General features: G+C 38.6%; 1 protein-coding gene across 2 annotated transcripts in view; it reads left to right on the forward strand.

Moving 5' to 3' along the window:
- Positions 1 to 9,848, forward strand: part of dpysl4 (dihydropyrimidinase like 4) — a 50,477-nt gene extending 40,629 nt beyond the window's left edge. For both annotated transcript variants that reach the window (XM_003218555.4, XM_062976099.1), the window contains exons 13-14: positions 2,780 to 2,951; positions 8,039 to 9,848. In XM_003218555.4, the coding sequence (XP_003218603.2) occupies positions 2,780 to 2,951; positions 8,039 to 8,130 (264 nt within the window). In that variant the 3' untranslated portion in view covers positions 8,131 to 9,848. The remainder of the gene's footprint in view (positions 1 to 2,779; positions 2,952 to 8,038) is intronic.
- The last annotated feature ends 857 nt before the right edge of the window (positions 9,849 to 10,705 follow it).

The raw sequence follows: 10,705 nt of genomic DNA on the forward strand, positions 1-10,705 counted from the left end.
TCGACATTGCAGTTTCAACATCCTGCATGTCATTCATTCTGCTGTGCTTTGTGTTTTGTTATTATGTGTCTTCAGCTTGAGTCTGATTACTATGATATGGTGACAGGGTTTTCTTGACAAGCTTTATTCAGAGGTGGTTTGCCATTGCCTTCTTCTGCAGTTCATAAAGTTGTGACCCCTCAAAGGTTGCCCTGTAAGTTTCCATGGCTGAGAAGGAATTCGAACTCTGGTGTTCCAGAGCTCTAAACCAGCACTGTTGGGGATCATTCCATTCCCAAGTTTAATTATGTGTTACCATAACTGTGAGATACTCCTATGTATATTTGTGATGGTTTTGAGATATATAATTAGCAGTGAATTAGAACATAGTTTTTTAGTTGTATGGGTCCACTTTTCTTTGTAAATGTAGAACCTAAAAATGACGACCTAAATCCTACTGATAATATTGATAAGAGTAGAGCCATTGGATCAATTGGATTTCCATCCATGTTGATTCACCATGCAATAATTCAGTGAGTGCACTCGAGGTGGGAGTAAGCAACAGGATTTGAGCTGTTGATTATCTCCCAGGACTAATAATAATAATAATAATAATAATAATAATAATAATAATAATAATAATAATATAACTATTTTTGTACCTCACCTCCATCTCCCTGAAGGGACTCGGGGCAGCTTACATGAGGACAAGCCCAAGTTCAACATAGTTAAAATATAACACAACAAAATTCATAAAAACAATTTCAGCAGTAAAAAAACCCCCCACACATAATACAATATAAAGCAAACATCTAACAACTGTCAATAGTCTGAGTACTGCACAATTCTGAGCTGGAGTGTGTGGGCTGGTTCAAATTATTTGCATGGACAGGACTGATGGATAAAGTGCTACAAACAGATGACAAGATTAGGAGCTGGGGTGACAATGTAAAGACAGCACTATATCTCTAGATAGGGAATAGTGGTAATGTATAAGAGTTAGTTTTGGATCATAGCTGGGGGGCCAAAATTATTTGGGGAAACTATCTAGTCAAAAGCACAGTGGAACATCCAAGTTTTTAGTTCTTTATGGAAGGTAGACAGGGTGGGTGCCAGTGTACTCTCCCTGGGGAGAGAGTTCCAGACCCGGGGGGCCACCATTGAGAAGGCCCTCTCTCTCGTCCCCACCAACCGCACTTGTGACGGGAGTGGGAGCGAGAGAAGGGCCTCCCCAGAACATCTTAGAAATTGTTTAGATTCGTAAGGGACAATGTGGTAATGAAGATAAGCAGGTCCCGAATATTGACTTTGTTTCAATGTAATGAAATTTACATGTAAGTTGGCTGGCACAAGGTAGAAGATTAATGATACTGTAGAGAATGTTAAGTATACCTTCTCTTGTTCGTAAGCATTACTTACTTATTCAACGATCCCTCATAGCCCGAGGATGATGGCCTCCAAGTGTAGTGTCTTGGCGGTGGATGCGTAGGTGGCTGTGGAAACCTATTCTTGAACCGCATGTTCTTCCACAGTGAAGACATTGGTTTCCAGTTGGAAGACGATCCCAATCAGGTTTGGCTTGATGCGCCTTCCTCTTGGCACGTTTCTTCCTTAAGCCCTCCATCCATGTCTCTTCGAATTCTGCAGCAATGGAACCATACTGAGTGAACGGTATGAAACCTACCTCCCCTTGGTGTAAGCCCATGGGTGAAAATCTATTGAATTGATATCTGACCTCCTTGAGTAGGAAAGAAACACATGATTGGCTCAGCCACTGTGGTAGCTTGATTTCCCATACTGCCTAAAAAGACTCAAGCAGAAATGGTTCTCACTCTTCTTTCTGTATATGAATGAGGCTTGACAAAGAAAAATAATACCAACTTACTTCTTAAAAGAATAGTGTGTTGTAACCATATTGTTCAAGTTTCATTGCATTCTGTCACTTTAGGCAATGTCTAATCAAACGAGGGGAGGCTCTTACGGAGAAATAGTGGTTGGTGGAATAGGCAATTCACTTTTGATTTTACCACTGTTGCGATAAGCTGAATGTGAACCATTCTAATGCCACAATAGAGTCTGGTTTCTGATAAGCAACCATTCAATTTGGTGCAGGGCCCTAAAAGGAGATCAGAGACCCTTTCACACTATCCAGTTATAATTCTGTGATTTCACCTTAACTGCCATGGCAACATTCTATAGAGCCTTGTGGTTTCAGCTTAGGGAAGTTTTAGAATTCTCTCGGCAATGTGTTTAGATTTCTTACCCAGGGAGCTCTAGTGCCTGCACAAATTATAAGTCCCGTATTCCTTAGAATGAAATCATGGCAGTTAAAATGAAATAATTGTACAGTCAGCCTTCCACATTCACAAGGGAAAAGGGGTGCAGGATTCCTGCAAATGTGGGAAAACCACAAATTATAAAAACTGCCTTTTCTTTGAACTGATAGAAGCTGATCATAGTGTCATAGTGAAAAACCTAGAAAGTCCTATGAATACTGTATTCATCAAATCTCTGAATATTCAAATCCATGAATATTCAAACCCTGCAAATGTGGAATGTCTACTGTATTGGTATAATTCAGTAGGGTCTCAAGAGTGGATTCACCATCCCTATAGTAGCAGTGGTCAAATTCATCATCAGTCCCTCTTATGGAAAGAATTACCTTCTATCAAAAGGATGAGAAAACAAAATTATATTGAAAACCTTTTAGTTACAGCTCTAAACTACATGCTCATGAACATGTCCCAGAGTGATCCGTTAACCATTCCACTCCACTAGAACTCTTCCTCTTGTTTTGTAGCTGGCCGAAATTCACGGTGTTCCTCGTGGGCTTTATGATGGACCTGTGCATGATGTTATTGTAACTGCAAAAGCCGTGGCACCAACTCCTACCTCAAGAATAGCCACCTGTTCAGGCAAAATACAGATTCCTTCAGTTCGTAACCTGCATCAGTCAGGCTTCAGTTTGTCCGGTAAGTTGATTTTAGGGGTAAAATAAACAGCAGTATGAGATTTATAAAGAGAATACAGGAAGAACACTGTAACAGTGGAACCCATATTAGTGGTTTCACTTAACCACACCCAGGGGAAAATTGTCTCTAGAAATTGAATAGTTTCTCCAGGCAATTTTATGGTATACAGTCAGTCCCTGTGTTACAAACATAAGAGTTACAAATGCCTCAAATTTAAGAATTGGCGTGAGACAACAGGAAATGAGAGAAATCTACCCCTCAAAAGGGAAATTCACTCCTGAAAGAGTTACCAAAGTATCTCCATTGAAGCTTTAGCACCAATCCTTGTTTCCACAATAAGCAATTTTTTTTTTTTTGCAAAATCCAGTTATCACAAGGGAAGAAGGTGAGGTGAAATCTTCTGAACAGCAGGAGCACAGACAACAAAACAAACACCACAGGGGTGTTAACCCTTCACTGTGCTTTCCAAAGCTTGGATGTGCGGGCGGGCAGGCAGGCAGGTTGGAGTTACATTTAAAAGATGTACCTGTTCCGACTAATATACAAATTCAACTTAAAACAAACCTACAAAACCCATCTTGATTGTAACTTAGGGACTGCCTTTACTTCCCTACCCCTCTAGAAATCTCTGAATCCTCCAAGGTAATTCTATATTGTCCCAAGAGCAGAAGCCATGCTATTTAATGATATTCAGTTGCATTCACCATTATGTAACCCTGGTCTGACTGGGAACCTTTCCCCGATGGATGGCATCTATATATATAAAAGAGTGATGGCATCAGGGCAGTGGACAAAACAACAAAACTACAGGGCCCCCAACCTCGAAATTTGACAACACAACCCATCATCCACGCCTCTAGGTTGATACAACAAAAAGAAAAGAAAAATAAAGTCCTAATTAGAGGGAGAGCAATAATTGTTTTTATCCAATTGCTGCCAGTTTAGAGGGCTAATCTCTGCCCACTTCGTTGCCTAGCAACCAAGGGACAGCCAGGTTTCAGTTAGGGGACAGGCAAATTTAGGCCTCACTTAGGCTTCTTCCACAGATTATCTAATTTGCACTGGAATATATGGTAGTGTAGACTCAAGGCCCTTCCACACAGCTATATAACCCATTTATAATCTTATATTATCTGCTTTGCACTGGATTATCTTGACTCCACACTGCCATATAATCCACTTCAGTGGGCATTTTATACAGCTGTGAAGAAGGGGCCTCAGATAATCCAGTTCTGAGCAGATAATATAAGATTAGAAATATACAGTAGACTCTCACTTATCCAACATAAACAGGCCGGCAGGATAAGTAAATATATTGGATAATAAGAAGGGATTCAGGAAAAGCTGATTAAACATCAAATTAGGTAATCGTTATACAAATTAAGCACCAAAACATCATATTATATAACAAATTTGACAAAAAAGGTAGTTCCATGCGCAGTAATGCTATGTAGTAATTACAGTAGAGTCTCACTTATCCAACACTCGCTTATCCAACGTTCTGGATTATCCAACGCATTTTTGTAGTCAATGTTTTCAATATATCGTGATATTTTGGTGCTAAATTCATAAATACAGTAATTACTACATAGCATTACTGCGTATTGAACTACTTTTTCTGCCAAATTTGTTGTCTAACATGATGTTTTGGTGTTTCATTTGTAAAATCATAACCTAATTTGATATTTAATAAGCTTTTCCTTAACGCCTCCTTATTATCCAACATATTGGGTTATCCAACATTTTGCCAGCCCACTTATGTTGGATAAGTGAGACTCTACTGTACTGTATTTACAAATTTACCAGTAAAATATCACAATGAATTTGAAACACTGACTACAAAAACATTGATTATGAAAAGGCAGACTGTGTTGGATAATCCAGAACATTGTATAAGCGAATGTTGGATAAGTGAGATTCTACTTTGATATGAAATAATTTCTAGGATAGAATAATGCAGAACAATATAATCTCTAAAACCAGGACAGTAATAAAGAAATAAAGAAAGTAAATAAAGCAAGGAAATTGGAAATTCCACAAAGGAAACAATCAGGGCCAGCTAACACCTCCCAAGAAAGGATTCTTCCAGAAAGGAAGCTGAGAAGGCAGTGAAGCACTATGTATTACCAAAGTCATTATTATTACTATCCTTACTATTATTATTATTATTATTATTATTATTATTATTATTATTATTATTATTATTGTGTTGCGGTCAACCGTGAAAATGAATACAATCTGGCTCCAAGTATTCAAAAACACTAAAATCAGAATATAAAAAAATTAATGTGGTATAATAAAACAGAACAATACAATCTCTAAAATCAGAACACTAAATAAAGAACAACACTCTGAAAATAGGGGAATTCCACACAGAAAACAATCAGGGCCAGCTAACACCTCCCAACAAAGGATTCCCATCATCAAAGTCTGGCCAATCCTCTGTTTTCTCAGGGCCACAGACAGTAGAAGCATATAAAATATCGCAAACAACACCACTCTGAAAACAAGGTAATTCCAGACAGGAAACAATCAGGGCCAGCTAACACCTCCCAACAAACAAATCACTCAGGGAGGAAACAGCTAGGCTTTAAATCTGCAAGGCCATTACATCCTAATCATTTTTCCTAATTGCAGCATTCATACTTGCCTCCAACAGACAAAAAAAAAACAAAACAATCAGAAATATTGCATATTCACAACCTTTAGGAAATAATGTCCCCTGATGGCACAGCATGTTAAAGCGCTGAGCTGCTGAACTTCTGGACCGAAAGGCCGCAGGTTTGAATTGGGGGAACTGACAGAGCCCCCACTGTTAGCCCCAGCTTCTGCCAACCCAGAAGTTCAAAAACATGTAAATGTGAGTGCATCAATAGGTACTGCTCCGGTGGGAAGGTAACGCCGCTCCATGCAGTCATCCCACATGACCTTGGAGGAGTCTACGGACAACGACGGCTCTTCGGCTTAGAAATGGAGATGAGCACCAACCCCCAGAATCATACATGACTGGGCTTAATGTCCGAGGAAAACGTTTACCCTTTACCTTATCTACCACCAATTCCTCAATACTTTATTTCCCATACCACCATTCTTCGCCACAGCAACGCGTGGCCGGGCACAGCTAGTAGACTATAAATAAGAATTATAGTCTTATTGCATAGACTATAAATAAGAACAGATCTTGGAAAGTTAGTTTTGGGGATTACAAAATCTAGAAGCCCAGAATTCCCCAGTCTCCAATACAAGTGGAACCTGAAGTCCAAGCAACTCAGTTTTCCAAGCAATAAAAAGGAGCATAGATTTTGTTAAGAAACTTGATTATGGTTCAAAGCTAAATGACATTCATCTTATTAGATCTGGTATTTAGCCTGAAATCCTTAAACTTCATTCAGGATTTATAGAATTGTCCTCCCCACTGGTGTTAACTTCAGTTTGTTAATACTAGCTGAGCTCAAAAGGAAATATGAATTAGTTCTAGACTTCATATAAATATATTATATACAGTTAATTTAACATGGTTATTTAATACCTCTTAAAGCCATTTACTTTTTTTAAAAGAAAGAAATCCTGCCATGCTTCTAGGATATAGGTGGGCAATGTGCAGCACCCCAGGATTTTTTCTGCAGCCCCTGTCTCTTCCTCAGAATAGAAATACTCTCTCACACACCCAACAGCCTCTAAGGGACATTAGGATATTTTTACTCTGCTTTTGACCTCCACCTTCCGGCCACTGTACACTCAGAACTCCTGAAGGGGCTAATATGCTCCCCTTACCATCCACGATTGCCAACTTACTTTAATAAATGTTTTTGTCTGACAATGTGGTGGTCTCAAAAACTTTTTGCCATGATTGTTTAGAATAACATAATACTTACCCTCAATTCAAGCACAAAACCCTAGATGTGTTTAATCTTGTTTTGGTCTTGAAATGTTTAGCTATTAAGAGCAGTCCAAAAATACCTTTGGACCAAGTCCAGCAAGCTAAGTACTTTCCAATCTCATTAATTGCAATGTGAGAGGTTAAGCACCAACTTCCACCTTCCCTAAAAAGTACTTTAACTTCCTCAGTTTTTCATACTCTGGTGAAACAGTTCGATTTCAGCCCCCCAAAAACTTTCAATGTGGGCATAAAGGTTTGTCCTGCAATAGTACAGGTGGAGTCATACACTTTACAGGTTTTCAGCTATCAATACGTTTAATCCTCTTAAGAAGTAAACACTATCTGGTTCAATTGACATTTCTTCTGAGAATAGCTTGGAACCTTAGATAAACTTACTTCTAATTGAATTTTCTGTGACCGGAATCCTTTATGAGGTTTATGGAATTTGTCCTTATTTTACCAGGAAGCAGCTGCTGTGATCTATGGTGGTCTGTTCCCCTGCTGCTTGGAAAACAGCTAGCTGCTGTTTTCAGCCCCTCTAATGGAAAATCTCCAATGTAACATATAAAAACTGGGGCCCTGTTGCAATATCTATTAGTCCTGAAGATGATTAGTGCAGGTTGCTAGAAAGACCATCAGCCAGGTTCTTCCAGATTGACAGAGAAACAGACACCCATTGATCACAGCTGCCATTTCCTGGTGAGTAAGGATTGGGGGGACATTCACAGGGGCTACATGTCGATTGTAAATAAGTAATAGTCACAAGAATGTAAATTCAGGTTACACATTTGTAATTGGCTTAGAGGATTCTGATTGATCTTATTATCGATTGAGTTTGTTGTAGCTCTCACATAGTCGTAATAGTTTTTTTCGTCTCAGAAGCAACTTGAGAAACTTCAAGTTGCTTCTGGTGTGAGAGAATTGGCCATCCGCAAGGACATTGCCCAGGGGATGCCCAGATGTTTTACCATTCTGTGGGAGACTACTCTCATGTACCTGCATGGCAAGCTGGAGCTGACAGATGGAAACTCACCCCGCTCCCCGGATTTGAACCGCTGACCTTTTGGTCAGCAGTCCTGTCGGCACAAGGCTTTAACCCATTGTACCACCGGGGGCTTCATAGTCATAACAGTGAAATGGTATGCTAATCATTATATTTCCCGACATGTTTATTTGCAGACATTCACTTACATATCTCTTCTTCTAGGATCTCAGACAGATGACCACGTTGCAAGACGTACTGCGCAGAAGATTATTGCTCCCCCAGGTGGACGCTCCAATATCACATCGCTGTCTTAATTAACCTTGCTGAATTAACCTTGATTATTACTGATTTGCCACACTCAGCTACATATAAACCTTTTTAAAGTCCTGTAGCTTAAATCTCTTTCTGACTTAGATGGGACTTTAAAAAAAACTTACTGTTGATCAATTTGTGGCCTTGATCTTCATTGAGGCAGACGGATTATGGAGCAATTCCTTTTAAATTATCAGTAATTCTTAAAAGCCTCTGCCTTTTCTGCACTCCCCAAGTACCTCTTACTTTATAAACTAAAACGACCAGATGTTTATAAAGTGAAATTGCCAAGAACATTACATTTGGATATTTTATACTGCCAATTCAAAGGACTTGGGTGGGAGTGTGCCCCACAGGAATACGAACATGATTTTACTTCTTACTCAGGATAAAATTTCCCCGCCTGGTCTTCTCTAGGTAGAAATTACTACACTTCTTCCCCATGTACAGATCTCACCAAGTATTATAAATATATCTTCAGAGACATGCATGTAAACATGTACACTTCTAGTGAAGTACTTTTGAATAGTGTTCAGCTGAACTGTTAGCTGTGTCCTGAATTACAACTAAGGCATATCTCTTAAGTATTTTGGTTCGAAGTCTATCAGTGATTCATGCTGTTTCTGTAATAATGAATTTTACTAGGAATGACCTTTGTACTGTTTTAACACCAACAACTTGTTCTTTGTTTGTTTTTATTGGAAAAACTTACTTAGATAGCACTGACTATTCAGCTTCCATGCTACCATGCAGACACAATGTGATTTGTTTTCCTTAACTGCAATTAGCTATTATGTCGAAATGCTTAAACCTTGGTTAAGGATAGCCTGGGAGATTGGAAGATGAAAGCATGATTTGAAGTAGGTTTTCAAGCCATGGTTTGAATAAGCCATGAGTAAGTAATACTTCAGCACCAAATAAACTGTGATAAAACATTTCTCTAGCTCCTCAGCTTATAAGATGACAAGCAAAGCCACTGCTGATTTTCACTCTTAACTAGGCATAAATAAATAAATAAAAAATCATGGCTGGTGCTAACAAATGGTTAGGTGCTATATCTACACTTGCCTTGTGGGCTTCAAACACACTGCCAAGATCATCCTAACCATTTAGCTCCTTCATCCAGTAGATTGCTGTAAAGTAATCACTTAAAATTTATACTTACAGTTTATTAGTAACTATATATCAAACTACAGGTAGCTTATGACAAACTTTGACTGATGTGCGTAAGATCTCACTGGGGGATCCTTGAACATATTTTTTAGAAACCATTGTCACTCAGTATCATTGTGACAGCATGGATATAAGAAATACAAGTGTGGTCTAAATGTTCATGGAATTAGGTGTCATAGTGTCATTTTAGAGCTGGTATAAAAATGCATTTAGACTTTATTTAAAAATCAAGCTGAATTTCTGGAACCTGGACACAATTGTGGAAGTGCCAGTGAGGTTTTAGCTTTTTTGTTAGTCATGGATTTTTAAAAACACATTATTTATACAGTTTCCCCCAAGTAATAGGAAGTAGGTGTATTTGGAGATCAGCTGAACACAGTGAACTTTTTATAAAACTGATAACAGGTTTATTATATTTAAAGCTATGTACAGCAAAGCTGATCTTACATATTCCATATCATTCCACAAAACTGTGACTGTGATTTGTTACACAAAATAATTTGATTTGCCTTTCACATTCAATAAAGTTTCCTGAAAATCAGCTAAATTACGGAGCAAGATGAATGATCTTAGTCTCTTGTTTTCATCCTCTTACTCTTAAGATGTGTGTGTCAATGAACATGCTAACCATAACAAAGAACTCCCATTGAAATCAATGGGATGCAACTGTGGGAGTATTTTCTCTATTGCCCCATGCACTTGGGTCCCTAGAGAGGTTGCTACAGAGGAGAAATAGTTTAAAACCTCATATGAAACAATGGCAGCCATCCTGTTAGTGACATATATATGTGTAGCACAACTTATACATATGTATGATTTGGGGGGGGGGGGGGGAGCGGGACGGGCTTTGGGTTCTCTTCTCAATATCCAAAGCCTTTCCAGAAATCATTGTACTTCTGCGATAGCTTGCCTATCACCTTTTTGTTGCTGGTGGAGAGCAGAGAAGACTAGCTAAATCCCTGTAGTGAAATGCAAACTGATTGCTAGAGGTATGCGAAGTGGCTGAAATCTGATTAGTAATTTGTTTCAGAGATTCAGATGGCTCCTGCTTTGTTTCGCAAAGATTTGGAGGGGTCCCGTTTCATTTAATAATCTGAATCTGAATTAAAATTTGTTCCATTAGTGGCATTGGGGAAAATTTTGAGGCTCATTTCTCTGTCATTTTTATGGCTATCAGGATGGAACATGGCACACTTGTAGGCAAAATTTATGACTTTCAAGCCTGCCAAGTTGTAAAACTGAGTTTTAGGAATTTATTTACAAATTTACACACACACACACTTATAGCTACAAGAGGTATCCCCTTGACTTTCTGCACAATGAGACAACGTAAGCAGGGCATCAATCTTGCAAAGTTTCAGAAAGATTCATTCATCTACTAATTTTTAGGATTTTTTAAAAGTT

This window comes from Anolis carolinensis, chromosome 3 (assembly GCF_035594765.1).
Source record: "Anolis carolinensis isolate JA03-04 chromosome 3, rAnoCar3.1.pri, whole genome shotgun sequence".
Taxonomy (NCBI): Eukaryota; Metazoa; Chordata; class Lepidosauria; order Squamata; family Dactyloidae; genus Anolis; species Anolis carolinensis.